Source organism: Primulina huaijiensis, chromosome 3 (genome assembly GCF_012295235.1).
Source record: "Primulina huaijiensis isolate GDHJ02 chromosome 3, ASM1229523v2, whole genome shotgun sequence".
Lineage (NCBI taxonomy): Eukaryota > Viridiplantae > Streptophyta > Magnoliopsida > Lamiales > Gesneriaceae > Primulina > Primulina huaijiensis.
In genome coordinates this window covers 25,244,540-25,261,122 of record NC_133308.1, presented here as the reverse complement: position 1 = coordinate 25,261,122, position 16,583 = coordinate 25,244,540, and the positions used below count along the sequence as shown (strand labels likewise).

At 35.2% G+C, this 16,583-nt stretch overlaps 2 protein-coding genes across 4 annotated transcripts in view; one reads left to right on the top strand and one right to left on the bottom strand.

Moving 5' to 3' along the window:
* Positions 1–1,884: 1,884 nt before the first annotated feature.
* LOC140974030 (inositol 1,3,4-trisphosphate 5/6-kinase 4) lies at positions 1,885–12,936 on the top strand. Of its 3 annotated transcripts, none has more exons than XM_073437236.1 (13): positions 1,886–2,147; positions 2,866–2,901; positions 3,679–3,877; positions 4,291–4,317; positions 4,482–4,576; positions 6,560–6,628; positions 7,210–7,412; positions 8,252–8,405; positions 10,008–10,121; positions 10,904–10,966; positions 11,213–11,358; positions 11,464–11,596; positions 12,108–12,936. In XM_073437236.1, the coding sequence occupies exons 1-13, from the start codon at positions 2,010–2,012 to the stop codon at positions 12,255–12,257; spliced, it is 1,527 nt and encodes a 508-aa protein (XP_073293337.1). In that variant the 5' UTR covers positions 1,886–2,009; the 3' UTR covers positions 12,258–12,936. The 3 variants fall into 3 exon arrangements, with proteins under 3 accessions (XP_073293338.1, XP_073293337.1, XP_073293336.1); XM_073437235.1 differs by having other exon boundaries at positions 8,243–8,405; XM_073437237.1 differs by lacking the exon at positions 4,291–4,317 and having other exon boundaries at positions 1,885–2,147; positions 8,243–8,405.
* Positions 12,937–13,072: 136 nt separating this feature from the next.
* The window catches only part of LOC140974031 (U-box domain-containing protein 52-like), a 7,782-nt gene continuing 4,271 nt past the window's right edge, over positions 13,073–16,583 (bottom strand). Inside the window, exons 6-11 of the mRNA XM_073437238.1 lie at positions 15,657–15,915; positions 15,250–15,351; positions 14,757–15,173; positions 13,860–14,615; positions 13,450–13,543; positions 13,073–13,347 (exon numbers count right to left, since the gene is read on the bottom strand). Coding sequence (XP_073293339.1) covers positions 13,457–13,543; positions 13,860–14,615; positions 14,757–15,173; positions 15,250–15,351; positions 15,657–15,915 — 1,621 coding nt within the window. The 3' untranslated portion in view covers positions 13,073–13,347; positions 13,450–13,456. The remainder of the gene's footprint in view (positions 13,348–13,449; positions 13,544–13,859; positions 14,616–14,756; positions 15,174–15,249; positions 15,352–15,656; positions 15,916–16,583) is intronic.

Below are 16,583 nucleotides of genomic sequence, written 5' to 3'. Positions count from 1 at the left end.
TGCTTCCCTCCTCCAACTGCCACCACGATCGGGGAAATACACACTCACTATGACTTGGATCCGTATAGCTTATCATACCAATCAAAGATAATCATGCAACTTTGGAGCGTTCTTTACAAATGCGCTATCTAGCACGTATGAGACATAACTGCAATAGTTGTCCGGAAGAAAACATTCACCCTCGGGCTGGATTGATGATCAATCCACGAGATCGGATGAGCATTTGGCTTCAAGTGTAGCTTGAGCCTCTGAATCTTGAGTCAAGCCCACAAGGACACACCACAATTTTTGTAACTATCATGGACTATTTCGATCTTTGGTTTTTTTTGAGTCCGTTTACGAAGAAGACCCTAGAATGAGTCTATGATCGAGATAGTCCATGGTCATTGTAGTTTTTCACTATTTTCTCCAGGCACCTTGAGTGATGTGAAAAAAAAACAAACAAACATATGTAATGTATCATTCTAATCAAAATGAAAAAAAGGATAATTCCTATTAGACATCTAATTAACTGTTGAAAGATATAACATCTATATATATAATTGGGGTGGTGAAAAAACCTTTTTTTGAATTTAATTAATATCGGAGGCAAAATTTCTTTTTAAGTATTATGACTATTTTTAGCTATGTTCAAGCATTAATGACAAAGAATTATAATTCTCTAATTTTTGGTTGTTAAGATACGTAGTTTTGTTCACAAGTATTTCTCATCTTACAAATATGAGAAATAAAACGTTAATAGAAGATATGAAAATGAGTCGAGTTTAGTGGCCAAGTTTAAACTCGGCATTGTTTTAAACTTATCCCAACATGGTAGGTTTAGACTCGGTCAAGCGGGTGTCTTTAAAATGAAAATATATATTTATAATTTTTATTTTGTTATGAATTTAATATAGATCAATAACGTGTAAATCACGCTAGTCAGACAAACTATAGGGTAAACTCAGTACAACAGTCTCGCATAAGAAAGTGTTAGTAAAAAAATCGAACTAATTATAGATCATTGATCAAACACTCACCTACTCAATTAACTCGAATACCCTCTCATAACATAAATATATTATTTTAGTCGAGGTAATAATTCGTTACAATTGAACATTGAACCGATATCTCGTTTCAAACTTAAGAACTTTGGTGCAAAATAATTTTGACTCATCAACAATACTAACTATAGGAAAAATTGCAATTTTAATTTTGTAAGTTGACATGTTTTGAATTTTAGTCATGTAACTTGTCAAAGTTTAGTTTTCATCTAGTAACTTGAATTTTGTTTTGGTTTTGGCTTATTTTTGTCTGAACCACTAGATCAATCAAATATTACTTATTCGACATCGATATCCTTTTACGTGACTCAATAGACAATGATAAAGTTTGTATTACACAAATTAAAATATACATAAAAAATAAAAGAAAACAACAAACTTTTTTCTTATAATTTTAAAATATTGTTGTTTTGTTTTATTTTTATTTTTTCTTTTAAGTAGATTAATTTTAATATGAGCAATATAAGTTGTATGAGTTTTGATATGCTGCACACCTACCGTGCACATTTATGTGAGCACCGATGAGATGTCATTCACTTATTGGATGTGATGAAATATAGAAGAATTGTGCATCCAATAGGTGAGTGACACCTCATCAGTGCTCACATAAGTATGCACCGTAGGTGTACAACATATCAAAATTGTAAGTTGTATCATCACCTTGTGTGTTACGTAAGATAAAATATGTCAAATAAATCATATTCAATCAATTTATCGATCTAAAAAAAGAAAAATATTTCAAATTATAGTATAAAAAACCAAAATTTTACAAGTTCGGAGACCGAAACTACTATTGTGCTGCATAAAATTATTCTTAAAGCAAATATATACATACAAATTACATTTTTTATAAAAAAAATCGGCTGTCATCGGAGTCTCGGAACTCGAATCATACTGTCTTGAATCAGCTTTTAATAGACGAAGATAGCATGCAAGAACAGAGTGTACGCAATAGAGCAAGAAACAATGGGTGGAGTGAGGGGAATTCTGCTGGATTCATCCGTGCTTTTGCCCTCCGATGATGGCGATTTTAGCGGAGAAGCCTCGCTCCTCCCCGGCGCCGATTATGTTCTTCGCAAACTACGCTACTCCAAGATCCCCACGGTATAATTTTTGAGCATTCTGTCAAAAATTATCACTGCCCATTATGTAGTTTTTGCTAAGATTTTGCATTCATGCATCAACTTTTTTTGTTGTTCTTGCGAAATCAGTAGAGTTTTTGCTATGTTTAGTTGATGGGTTTTGTGTTTTGATGGTTGACGTGTTTCATCGAGGGATGGTGCGCTTCGATATGTTTGGTTTTTCTTCTCCGGAGATCTTGTTATATGGTATTTTGTATTGCTGAGATGTGCTAAGTGGTAGTAGGATGCTAGTGGTCATTGGGGGTAGGGGCGGGCTTCAATTTCATTTTAGGGGAAGGCAAAGACTTGCATATTTAGAAAATCACAAAAAAAATTAATCTTTTGATGGAGTTGGGCACTGTCCTGTTCTGTTCATTCCTGGCAGCGGTGGACAATATACTTGGAGGGTCAAGGAGTTTGATTGACGACTTTCTCATATTAGTATCTGTAAATCAATTACCCCGCTCACGAGGAGGTTGTTGATTTGTTCAAGTTTTGAAAACTCTAATTTGATGTCGATTCCTGCTCTGTTGCGAAAGCACTGTGAAATTTCAATTTTACAAATGACATTTAATTTCTCAACCTTTGGCTGTTCGTCACAGTGAGGTGAGATCGCAGTAAACATCCAAATTAGTGAGCATTTGTGGCTTTTTGTGTTTTAGTTTGTTTTCCTTTCCAGGAAGTTGATGCCTTTTTTTCAGGGTATAGCTCATGGTCTGGATCTTGCAAGCCCAATGGTGAGGTTACTTTAGTATACCACATTGAAGATATGATTTCTTAGTATGATACTACCCCAAGAAGATTGGTTCTGCTAATATAATTTGCACAAACTGTACCATCTTAGGAAAAATAATAGTTGTAGCTAAGATATTTTGGCACTGCTGTAAATAAATGGCAAAAATGTTAGCCAGTGGAAAACATTATTTCCTGCTTTTGGGTTTGCTGAACAATTTTAGGTATCTGAAGCTTTAATTTGTTTTTTATGTTTACCACATTGTCAATATGCTTATGCTTGCGCGTCTTCTAAATTTGTAGTAATTCTGTTTTTTTTTTTCTGTTTTTTTAATAAATTTATATAAATCATGTAACAGCTTGTAAGTTAATGAACAAAGGCAAAATCTTTAGCTTAGCTTGATTAAGAGTTGAGCCAATTTGAGCAAGTTTGATATGTTTGGATCAGATTCGAACAATATTCAAGATGACTTAAAATTTTCTAGAAGCTGCTTGATTTTTTTTAAATACTAAATAAGAATATGGACAGTGTATTGATATTTTCAATAATTTTTTGTAAGCTGCAAGTTTCAAAACTTCAAACTTGAATAAACTTTTATAAGACATGCTTCAAAGTTTATAGCAGTTTCTCCCTGCATTTATTTCTGTCTTTTGCTTCTCATAGAGTAGGTATACTGAAAAATATCTTTGGGGCCATTGTTTCTTTATATCACGATGTCTATTGACTTTTTATGTTTCCGAAAGTGGGATTCCTTATATACTTTTTATTTGTTTTGCTGCAGATATATTTTCTTCAAGAGACAGCTCGAGTCTACTCCTTGGATTGTTTTGTCTTCAGCTTGACATCAGAGGATGATATATCTGGTGTGGTTGCTCACAAATGGGAGGACAATGGAGGGGCTTTTATTCATGTAGTTTCCAGTTACAGAGAGGAATTCAGTCACAAAGGAAGCAGCTCTGGCTGGATGAAGGTTATTGTCGGTAATTTCATTAATTTCTCTCCCCATTAAAGGATAAAGTTATAAGTTCTTGTTTGTTGCATGAAAAATGTACCGATCCTGATGGATTAATGAATTAATGAGGTATTGTTGATTGGTATAACAGGGGTTAACTAATTCACTAATGATTGTTTTGAGCTCTTCTTTCTTGTTGGTGCTTCTGTAGGCTTATTTTCTTGCATTGATGAGTGATATGTTTGTCATTCATAGATGCAACAATCCATAAGCATAACATGATATGATCACCGGAATGTAAATTTGTAAAATCAAAAGAACATTCCCAACCCCTAGTATATGACACAAATAACTTAAAACGATCCCCTTTAAAATCATTCGCGTTATTCAAGAGTTATATTTTACAATCTTACGTCGTTTATTCTTTTTTTTTTTTTTAAGGATCTGCTGGAAGAAATTCGTCCAATGGTAAGCTTGATCACGTTTTACACCTGTGATAATTCTTGTTATTTCATCATTGTCTCAAGATTATCCGACTTTCATGTGGATGCATTTGTTCCGGATGTTTGGGTGTTCATCTAGCGGTCGAAAATTAATTTTTTCCCTAAAAATGAGCTATACTTTCATTACAGATGCTGAATCTATTGCAGCAGCTGGGATGTTAAATATATTTCTTATTCACAAGCTTGAAGAGCTGCTTTTGTTGATCTGCAATTTGAATAAAAAGGTAGTTGGATCTTGTTTTTCTATATGATTTTAACCTGTTTTTAAAAGTTTTATATGTAGTTTCTGCAGATTTATATGTATTGAAGTACTTTGGGATTATTTCATCTCATTGCTGTGAACTTAATCTTACATGTAATTCGTTGTTGCATGGTACATCCTTTGCCCTAGAGCTCTCTCAAATTCAAATTTAGCTTTTGAAGACTTGTGGGATGCATATGAACACCTCTGTATTACAACTCCACAGTCAGTTATAGACCAGTGTGATTTGATACTTCATATGTAAAGTCGTCGCTTTATTCTGCACTCATTGGTGTGTGCTATGCTAAAGCACCATGCACCTCAGTCCAATAATTATTATAGTAGAAAATTTGTCAAATAGAAGCCACAACTGTCAGCTGTAAGATGCAAATTGGTAGGCTTTATTACGAGTTGTTGTTGGAAGGCCGCATGGTCTTGTAATTGCCGTCTGATATTATATGGCTTTTGCAGGTGTTTGAAAGAGATGAGGGAACATTTTAAGAAGTGAGCAACATTTTATAGCTCACGCGAAACTATATGGTCAAACTAAGTTTCGTGATTATGTAATGTAGCGTGTACACTTGTATAAAGATTTAAAAATTGATGTTTGATATCTTCACTAGACTTGATGGACATTCAATTGTGGCTTAATATTATTCTTTGTACTTGCACTCATCTTTAATAGATAGGTTTCTCTTTTCTTGGTTTTAATTGCATTGACAAAATTTATAATATAGTGGTCGTAATGTAACTTTTAAATGATAAGATCAAAAAAAATGTTATGGATCCAAAAAATTATGGGGTTTTCATAGACAAATGGTATTTGGATGTTAGGTAGTGTTAACTTACTAGCATATGGTTTTTATGTGGTAAAATGATCGAAATGTGATGGTTTATTGCAAAAAATTCGAGTCCTACTGCTATTAACAACAATTACTTTTGGTACAACTGTATATGGTTGCTACTTATATCAGTGTGAGGGATAAAATCAGATGTTCAATTCTCATTCGTGGACTGATGGTGGTCTATATGGCTATCGTGTGACACATAAATCAAAACATGATGATAATGTTGCTTTACTGTTTAAAAGATATTAATTATTACACCACTACTAATAGCTATAAATTATGATACAATAGCATGTGATTGGTCCTACATTGGGATTTAATGAACTTTTCATTTTTTATGCAATGCATACACATGCCTCAGTTGACTTGAATCCACACCTTAATTCTGGGAATCATCTAAATCTTCGAGCTTTATCAATTGGCCACTCACAAACTCAACAATTCTTGTTTTCTTTCCTTCTTCCCCTTTTATTGTCTTTCCTCTTTCAGGGCAGAAATTCTCTTTCTTGTCTAATGCGCATTTAATATGGAGGCAGTCAGCTATTCTCTACTTAATAAGTTGTGAAACTAGTAACTCAAGAGAAAGAATGTTAAGCAGACATATTTGTCCGATGGTACACAAAAGTAGTTAGGGCTCAGTATTTGTGGCCCGTATATGTTTATGATTAAGTTTAATTGTTTCTTTTCCTTAATCTTCTTCCATAGTTTTAGTTCATCTGTTCATGTTTTATTCTTTCTTTATTATTCTTTTACCCCTAAATTTGATTAATCTTATTATCCTAGTTTATATCCTTCCGGTGCTGGTGCATTTGTATTTGAGATGGGATCTCTAATTTTTTGCATCATAATAAGCAACACTCAATATTGCTGATTCTCTAAGCTTGTGGAATACCTGTGACATATTTGGCTTCATCTTAACTTCTATTGACCTGCATGGCTACACAGATAAACCATTTTTAAAGTTTCATTTACTAACTTTCTTTCTTGAAAAGGACTGACTGTTTAGAGTACTTTTCTTGTGTTTCTAGTACATGCTTGTTTGTTAAATGCTTGAGTGTGTTATCTTTCAAAACAACTTTCTTAAAAATTTATCCAATTCAATATCTTTTGTCATGCAGGCCACGAGTGCAGAGGCCTTAATTTTGGGCTATGCAATGAAACCTTCTCGCGAAGAAGACTTTGCAAAGGTAATTTTATTTGGCATAACAACTGCTGCAGATATCTGTAGTAAAATGAATTCTATGACTCTTTGAGCATAAACTTTGATATATGTTTGTTTAAAAAATAACACAAATTGATTATGTCAAATCAGAAGTGAAAGTCAACACATAAAATGTTCTATTTGATTGCCTTTAACATGCTCCTTATTTTCTTTAAAGTAGACATCAACCCAGAATATTGATTGAACTTGTCATTTGACCATAAAATGTTAGATTGTTCCAATTTTTGAATTGAGAGTGAAGTTTGAACCGAAGATGCACCCCTTAGTCCCAGATAATATGTTATTGATTGGAACTGCTTATGGATTTACTCTAAATATATTTATTTGGACCGAATGAAATGCATTATTTTAAAGCTCTTTTTCCATGTTGTCGGTAAATCCATAGGCTCCTGGAGGAGTATTTTCAGTTGTCTTCAGTTTTACCTTTTTCCAAATTTTGGTCCTATTAGGTAATATAATTAGGTCATGTGTTCTGCTGATAACGACGGTTTAACCAGAGATTCTCACTCCAACCAGAAATTCTTACGCCACCTCTCTAATATGCAGAGAGGCGCCTTTCCGTTGTGTCCAACGCCAAATGGACTGATTTTTTTGCCTTTTAGTTACGAAATTCCCATATTACCTCAGTTGCAAGAAGTTGACGCAGTTCTTCATAAGGCAACTGATGAGATATTGGCTGTGGACATGAGCAGTTCATCAGAAATCTGTAACAATGTGACTTTCACTAAAAACTTGCAGGAGTTGCAAAGGTAACTTTTTGTTATGTTTTTTTTTTATTGTTGAATAGCCATTAGCTTACATGGTAGCGACCTCTGTGCATGGAACTCATTGCTAGAGGCAAGTGATTTGCTGGCATCTTGCAGCCATTTTCAGATATTTCTAGTTAAAACATCTGGTTCCTTGACTTCTTCCCCTATCTACTTGCTGTAGCACGATTGCAGTTTCCAGTCTACAGTCGTGAGAATATTCTGTATTCAAATTCCAGGGTTGTATGCTATTCTAGAGTAAATTTAACTAGGCTTTATATGTTTTACTTATGGATTCAATTTCGTTACAATTCGAGGAGAAATAATCCTATATGTGATTTTTATCTTGGGTGGCGTATGTTGAATTTCCCAAGTTAAGAATGGACTCATGAGTTGTTTGTTGTACTCTCTCGAAGATGTAGTGGATTCCTGATAGAGTTCAGTATCAGCTCGTAGATACACAAATTTTCACCGGCATTTGATGCATACAAATATGTTTCCTGGCTGTGACGAGATCGTAGTGATATTTAACGCTAGGTTGGATTTAGTTTACACATCTTAATCTTTATTAGTTCATAAAATGTCACGGGATTCAATTTAGAGGCGTTACTGTACTTCGTCCGGGCTTTTCCTTCCGTTTCTTTTCGTACTTTCTGCTCCTTCCACCTTTTTTTGTGCTTTCTGCAATTTACCACAAGAAGTAGCTATACTTAGAAAATTTCCACGAAGATGAAAGTAAAAGGAAACATTGACTTCATTGTTTTGTGTCCGATCCCCTATAGTTTGTTATTAACTGAAATTTTTGTAAAACATAGTAAGGATTCTTCAATAAGGCTTTGCAGGTGTATTGAATGCCAGCTGAATTGTTGTCTAATCGACCCATTTATCAACATTTTCCCTGTATTGGATCGGCTGAGAATTCAACAGATTTTAATTGGCTTGGAAGCTCTCAACGTTCAAGGCCGCTGTAAAATCAGAGCCCCTAATTTTCTCAAGGTCATTTATAATTTCCATACATCTTTCTTTAATGTCTTTTACTTACTGAGATGAGGGTATTGAAATTTTGGTACTGAGATTGTACTCTAATAAACTTCAAAGGCTACTAGCATTGTTCGTCCTAATTACACTTTGTTTTTTTTCCCTTAAAGATAAAACACCCCTCAGTAACTTATAGGGTTGCTTATTTTAAATAAAGCAGCAATACAAGAGAGTAGGACTAGATCAAGATCTATTGAAGAAAGCTATTACAAAATTTGTTAGATGCATATATGGGCAATACATTCTATCCATACATAACCTGCGAAGATGGTCATTAAGCATGTCTTTTATAGGAGTTTGTACCACATTGTTAATCATACTCTTTGATTAGCACAAAATAAAGCTTCAAAGCACCAAGAGAGGTGCTCGGCTCCAACAATAAAGGGAAAAGGTGTCTTAACCCCCTTTGGCTGAAAGAACCCCGCACCATTGATGTTAACTGAAAACCGCAGTTAGAGATGCATTGGTTAATGAGATCAATAAACGCATTAGAAAAACCAAAGACATCCTGCATTTGTAAAAGAAAATCCTACCTCACATGGTCATACGCCTTCGCAATGACAAGTTCAAAACAAGATTGCCATTGCGAGTGAGATAATTAATCTTAAGAATCAGCTCTTTGGCATGAAAAATAATATATTCTATGAGTCTACCTGCCTTAAACCCGCTCTAAGGTGAGAATATGAGATTTCCTAGAAGGCTCTACAACTGCCAAGAAATAAGCTTTGTTATTATTTTGTTGGATTGTTGGCCTAAGCTTAGGTTCCAGTTTGATTACACTATCTGCATGCATTGAGAAAACCACCTCCGTAACCTCATCCAGAGACAAAGTAGAAGATGAAATATCATTATCTCATTCATTATCTTAAACTTCAATAAATAATTAAATAGAATTTGGACACAATTATATGTAATATAAGGGTTTTCCATTTTACCCATGTATGTAACGAAGGATGACCAAAAGGCATTTAGATTTCTTTTACTTGTGAAGGAAATATCATTCCAAACCTATAGATTGGATCTGCTTTTTTACATTTTCATCCTGGTGGGAGGTGATTATGTGTATCATGTTTTCATAGAGTTGAGAATTGTACTCACGACAGAATTCTGCACCTGTCAAAATTAGTTTACTAGTTTACTTATCAGCCATACTAGTTCATGTTGTTCTGTCGAGGTCAAAATAGTTGTAAATCCCATGATTGGTGTATCCAACTTGTACTTTGATATTTGTACTGTTTCACCTTAGATTTAATTTTAAATAAATTTATTATACAGAATGAGGTTACCCAAGTCAGAAATGCTCTAAATGAGGTTACTTAATTCAGAAATCCCCTAGTCCAGATACTGATATGATGCCAATTTGTGAACTATAAATGCTATATTAATGGGTATATTGTCCAATGAAAGAGAGTTACAAAAACAAATGGAAGAAATATGTCTTTTAGGGTCTAAAGACAAGTAATTTGTATCAGCTATAGTGCCTAAAATTACTGCATGTTTTTTCTGAAACTTTATGAAGCTTTACCAGCATTCTTGTTCATTGAAGCAACCAATCTTCAGGTTGATAGCTTGGATGTGCCAAATTTGGAACAAAGGCTAGCAGAAGCAAAGTTATCTCTTCCAAATATAGTTAAACCTCAAGTTGCTTGTGGTGTAGCTGATGCTCACAGTATGGTATGTTCATATTTTGCAACAAGTGTTTCAAGTTATCAGAAACTAAAGAATTGAAGTCCACCATGTGATTTCAATTGATTCTTTAATTTGATTTGTTGCATTCGGCACCAATGACTTGTGCCATTTTTTCTTCTTTGTTTTTGTAAAAAGTTATCTTATGGCACAGCTCATAATTTATGGGATCTGAATCTTATTCATAAAAGGTTAACATATTCTGTGCCAACAAGGCATGTGCTTTGGCTCAAGTGTGCAGCCCTTGCAACTAAATGCTAGCCAAAGTACAGCCCCATGGCAAGAACGTGTGCCTTTTCCAGGAAATCGGAACCTTAAAGATTCAAGGCATGCCTTAACTATTGGGATTGTGGATTCTTAATGAAATATATTGTAATATTAATATACATTTACTTGTTGGATGATGAATATTTATCTTATTTTTATATTTTTATAAATGTTGCACGATATAATTTTTTCGTACAAGTGATTAAGGGTATGGTGATCAGGAAACTATCATGCCCTCGTCATACCTATCAGGCATACCCAATAGGTTTTCTATCCTAGGTCATTATCTCAAAGTGGAACAGTGGAACATTCTCACACAACACCTCTAAATTGTACATATGAATTTATTCAGATTTAAGAGAGCGGTGAAGGAGCATCATGACCGAGTAGAGCATGATTCAGTAACTTTTGGTTGCTGGACATTTTCTTTATACTTCTCATATTCTGTTGATTCTTCTGCAGTTTACACTTTCCCCGGTGATTTTTCATCTTTTTGGTTGCAGGCTATTGTTTTTAAGGTAAATCATTACAAGGATCTCACTGTTCCTCTTCCATCTGTGGTGCAGGTCAGTGGCTGCCGAGTTTTGGGTAAATAGAATTTCTTTTGCACTTATAATTATAAATACCAGTGAAAAAAGGTTATCCTCAATTGGGATAAAGATGAGAGTATATTGGCGCTCCATTCCAATACCAACTATATGGGTTTTGGTTTTTGATTTTAAATTAAACATCGAAGTTTGCCGAGGTACATCCTATGAATTTTTCTTCTGGTTATACTGGCTCCCCTCTAAGGTATGTTGTGAAATCAACAGGAATACGTGGATCATTCCTCTTTGCTCTACAAATTTTATGCTTTGGGTGGGAAGGTTTTTTATACAGTCAAGAAGTCGATTCCCAATGCAGTTACATTGATGAAATTATTTGCTGAAAATGGACTGAAGCCGTTACACTTTGACAGGCACTGCCAATTTCTGTTCTCCTTGGTTTTGCTGCTAAAATCCCATTTCTTATTTTCTCCTACATAGAGCTCTCAGGAAAAAGTTGAAAACTCTTTTCTTTGCAGCTTGAAGTCTCTGCCCACTGCTAAAGAACAAATTAATTCTGATAATCATCACATTGATTTTGAGCTGGTCACTACTGCAGCAGATTGGCTTAGAAGAACCCTTGATCTTACAATATTTGGCTTTGATGTTGTTGTGAGCAACCTTTCTTATTCTTTCGTTCTGTCCTACAGCCATCAAAATGCACACCATATGTTTTCCTCTTTCTTTTTTGTATATCTATGTGTATGTATGTGTGTGCCTATATATGAACGTATACACGTACGTATGTATGTATAAACACGAAAAGAAATGTAGGAAATGACCTGAAATTCTGTGGAAATTAGAAAAATTTAGAAATCAATCTATTTTCATTCCGGGCTGTTTCCAATTATTTATCATAGTTTCTACCTGGCCTAGCTATATTTTTGTTGTGATGAAGTATACCCAACTCAAGAGGAAGAGGTTTCCACTTGATTTTATTTTGCTTACGTTACTTTAAGGTTACGATCTTATAAATTCATGTTTAAGAAAATACATGATGGACAACTTGGTACCATTTACACTTCTACGGGTTCATAAATCTCAATTATTTCTGAATATTGCTCTAAGATCTTCGGTTTCTTGATTACTTAATTACATTTTCTTTTATTTAATGGAATCCCAGGTTCAGGATGGCACAGGCGACCATGTCATCGTGGATGTGAATTATCTTCCATCATTCAAGGAAATCCCTGATGATGTTGCAATCCCTGCTTTTTGGGATGCTTTGAAGGAAAAGATAAAAAAGAGTAAACTATCTATAGAAACCTCTTAACTTTCTTCATATTATCGTATGATCGATGCAGCAGATGTGAAATTTCATTTTGGGTTGATGTGAAATATCGTAAAATTCTGTTTAAACTTGGGATTATTTTAAGCTATACTAGATGAAAATTTGCGGTGCAAGTTCATTAACACTGAGTTATATAAATTTGACATGATCCAACGGGTACACTTTCATTGGTCTCAGTTTAAGTTACAGACTACATAGTGCAACTAGCCAATGCAGTGCATGTCACCGTGTGTTGTATGTCAATATAACAAACATAAGGGCCAAAGAGGACGGATTAGTTGCTTTAGGTGCAAGATACTTCATATCTCTATTATTATGAATTCACCAGCATGTTTGGGAAATATTTCTTGAGCAGTTCTCAAATTTCAATGTGTTATTATAGCAACTTTACTTCCTCAAATCCAAGTGTTTAAAATGAAGTCGAGAGAATCGTTCTATTTATCAATATATGGTGATCCATATGCATTTAATGTGAGATCCATATGACCTATTAATTATGTTTTGCAAGGTATATCACATCCGGCGCAAAAAAGACGTCGCGAAAATGATACAGTTTTAGCAACAATTTCAACCCTCTCTACCTCGTGCTACTCAAAGGGCCAGATAAATGTGGCCTAAAAAGAAAAATCAACTCACTTGTCACACCAAGCCACGCTTAAAAACTTCACTTGGGGTCACAAATTGACTGAAATCATTTGCTTGATTTTGAATATGCTCTCTTTTTATGTTGTGTATGTGCATGAAGTTAAAATGCATACATACTAACTATTTACAATCAGAGTGTGACTGCACAAGCATAAATCAACAGACTTAATTTTATTCCAACTATGAACAAAGGCAATAATACAAAGGGCTTCTGCTTGTCCAGGAACAAACATCAACATCTCTAGCTAGACCTGTATTGCATAAAATAAGCTTCATAGCCTTTGAGCTCGAGCTTGATTCTATCTATTATAGTTGTGTAATAAATAATACGAAAATAAAAAATAACAAGGCGATTTGACTATTTTTTGTTTATCGATTGTTTTCCAAGATTTTGTCTACTTTCCTTGCGAACTTTAACCAGTAATCTCTGTGGAGAATCGTGAAAAAATGGAAAGCAAGTTAGACGTCCATTATCATTGCAGAAACTTGCTGGTTTTGAAGATTAGTTTTATATCATATGAACATATACCTTCAGATCATAGCTTTTCTGGTAGAGATGCATAACTTGAACACTCTTTTGGATTGCTACCTTCAAAGTGTGGTTGAGGGTCACTCTTGATTGGCTGCATAAATTTTTTACATTTTAAATTATAAGTTAGAAAACAAACTAAGTTTGCTAAATTTAGATGTTCCCTAATTTGATTGAGAAGAATCAAATTTTTTTTTTTTGTAGAATTGAGTATGAAGTGTTTTTTCCCTTCTATTTTACATATTCTTGGAACTCTATGAATTGGCCATTAAAACCATATACCCAAGAACAGTTTCTGGCAGATACTGAATGGTGAATAGTATCCCCAATGAAATGATTCAAAACGATATTTATTTCCAAGCATAGTAGTTGTGAAGAATTAAAAGTCGTAAGTGGTCCAAGTAACTGACCTTATTAGCAGCAGCAAGGTCGTGACTCGGTGGAGCTGCACTTGTAGCTACCAGAAACTGAGTCATGTTTTCTTCAGCAAATTCTCTCAATCTATTAAGCTCTGGTAAAACAATCTTGCCAAGGTCCGGTCTATCTTTCCGCCTTAGTTCTGCGCATTGGATTGCAAGTTTTGCCATTATTAAGGCCTCTTCCACAGGCCAATCTGGAACCGACGAATCCAACATCTCCGCCAATGTTCCCTTCTCAATCGCACGTGCAATGTGGTGAGTTAAGCCCATTGCTGGTTTTGCAGTTAGTATTTGTAGAAGCACGACCCCTAACGAATATACGTCAGATTTCACTCCAAGCATGCCGGTTTGCTGATATTCAGGATCTATATAGCAAAAAGTTCCAGCTGTTGATGTCATTCGGTATTGTGTTACATCATCTGCTACATTAGGAGGAACGAGTCTTGCCAATCCAACATCTCCAATTTTGCTCACATAGTTCTGGTCTAGAAGAATGTTTCCCGGTTTTAGGTCTCGATGGACCAAAGGCTCTGGCTTTGTCTGGTGGAGAAAGTGAAGGCCTGTGGCTATCTCTGCAGCAATTCTAAACCGAAGTTGCCATGTGAGGGGGCGAGTGTTCTCTCTCCTGAAAAGACGATCATCCAAGCTACCGTTGGCCATATACTCATATACTAAACAGCCGTATTCGGGACAGGCTCCAAGAAGCAGGACCATATGTGGATGTCTCATGCAACTTAGCACTTCAACCTGCATTATAAAAATATTTTTTTGTTAGAAATGAAAGAACTTGTTCTAGAATCACCACTATATCATTAAAATTATAATAGATACTTCATATGTTTATTGGAAAATGAAGCTCATTTGCCATAGTACTTTGTTAATCGTTACCTCTTGTTGAAACTGCGATCTTCCTTGAGCAGCATCGGGACGCAAGACCTTTATTGCCACCGGAGTATGATCAAGGTGACATTTAAAGACCGGGCCATAGCCGCCTTCACCAATTTTACGAGATTTAGCAAAATACTCAGTAGACTCTTCGATTTCTTCAATGGTGTATCTTCTGTATCGTAATGGTGATATACTTATTGCTCTCTCCTCATCTGAGTCTTGAATTGCGTTCATTTCTATGCTCACTCTTTTTTGGGACTCCATTTCTGCAACTCTCTGAGCTGCTTGAGCATTCTCCATGGCTACTTTATATTTAGCTTTCTCTTGTTCAGCAGTAATTCGTGCTGCTTCTTCTGCCAGTCGAGCGTCTTCTAGTCTTCGTTCTTCTTCTAATCTCCACCGATGAAGCTCCACTGCCTGTATATAAAAAAGTTTTAAAAACCTATACGTACTAAAGTAAAATAATCAAATCAAATGCCCTTGATAATACAACCTTTTGTTTAGCAGTTAGAGCTTCCTTACATGCAGTGCTGTACATATCCATAGTTTTCTGCAACTCTAGTTTTAGCCTCCTCATTTCGGCTTCGACGTCATCCTGGATCATTATTAGAAATTGAAGAATATGTTTTAACATCAGAGTCAATAATAATGAGATTATGAAGTATATATGACACGATTTTATGGTTATAGAAGCTACTTCCTAAAATCAACTGCATGTAGAGTTTCAGTCTTGGGCATATTTTCAGTCTTGTAAATCTAGTTTGTGCATGTTGTATTCTATTTTATACTAGTTGTCTATTTCTGTTGTTTATTATACAACAACGATGAAACAATACAAACAATGGTTTTTGATTTGTGAACATCTACCAACATCAACGATCAAGAATCAAAATTACTTACATTTTCGAGCGATGATGATGAAAAATCAGTGAAAGAGTTTAATTCACTCCCCTTAGCCCCTGAGCGGATTGATCCCAAGCTACTATCAGAGCTGGTTGACACTCTCGAGGTCCGACATGAATCAAAGTTATCGAAAAGCACACCTGAAACTCGATCTGTGCTTGGCCTTTCAGAGCTTATGAATGATATATCAGTATCAGCTTCTGAGAGATCCCCTACCCACTTTCCTGTGTACCCTCTTCCCCTTAGAAATGGAGACCTGTATAACATATGACCATGTGTGTGTATATATATATTAATAAGGAGTTAGTTCATCAAGATATTGTAGGTTACTTGAATGGTATGGAATATTATATACTCCTATATTAAAAAAGAGGAACAAAATATTACTTGACTATATCAGTGTCATCAACTCCTGACTTCCGCGGTGTTTTTTCTCCCCCTGTTCAACGTTTCATGAGCTTTATCTACTCAGTAATCGAGAAGACATAACATTGTCTATGAGTCAAACAAAGACGAACCTCTTGTACTAGGCAAACGCTTAGGGTGTTCGTCAGCAGTGGTGCTATTACCATTAGCCTGCCCCTGCATTTGGTGTATTTGAGTTGCAAGAGGGGACGTGAATGGCGCAAGACGAGAAGCGTTTCTCACGGAGGAGATCTTCGATTTCGATATGACATAAACTGTACAAAAATCCGGTGCTCTCTTGGAGACACTGGTAGGGATGTCTACCGTTTTCAATCGTCTGCGAAAACAAAAAAATGTTTTTAGTGAGCGATTACCACTTACCATAGTTCATACAATCCATCCCATAAAGCTCAGCAACGTTTAGTCCTTGTTCCTAAATGAATCATTGCACAGCCTTCGATTAAGCAAGCACCTCGGCTTTGAAGAATGAGTCTTCGTGTAATTAAAGGATCAAGAAGA

Coding starts and splice junctions, on each gene's coding strand:
- LOC140974030 (XM_073437235.1), top strand. CDS start 2,010: ATGGGTGGAGTGAGGGGAATTCTGCTGGATTCATCCGTGCTTTTGCCC. Junction 3,878..4,290: donor CTGGATGAAGGTTATTGTCG/GTAATTTCATTA, acceptor TTTTTTTTTAAG/GATCTGCTGGAAGAAATTCG. Junction 10,967..11,212: donor CTCTTCCATCTGTGGTGCAG/GTCAGTGGCTGC, acceptor TGAAATCAACAG/GAATACGTGGATCATTCCTC.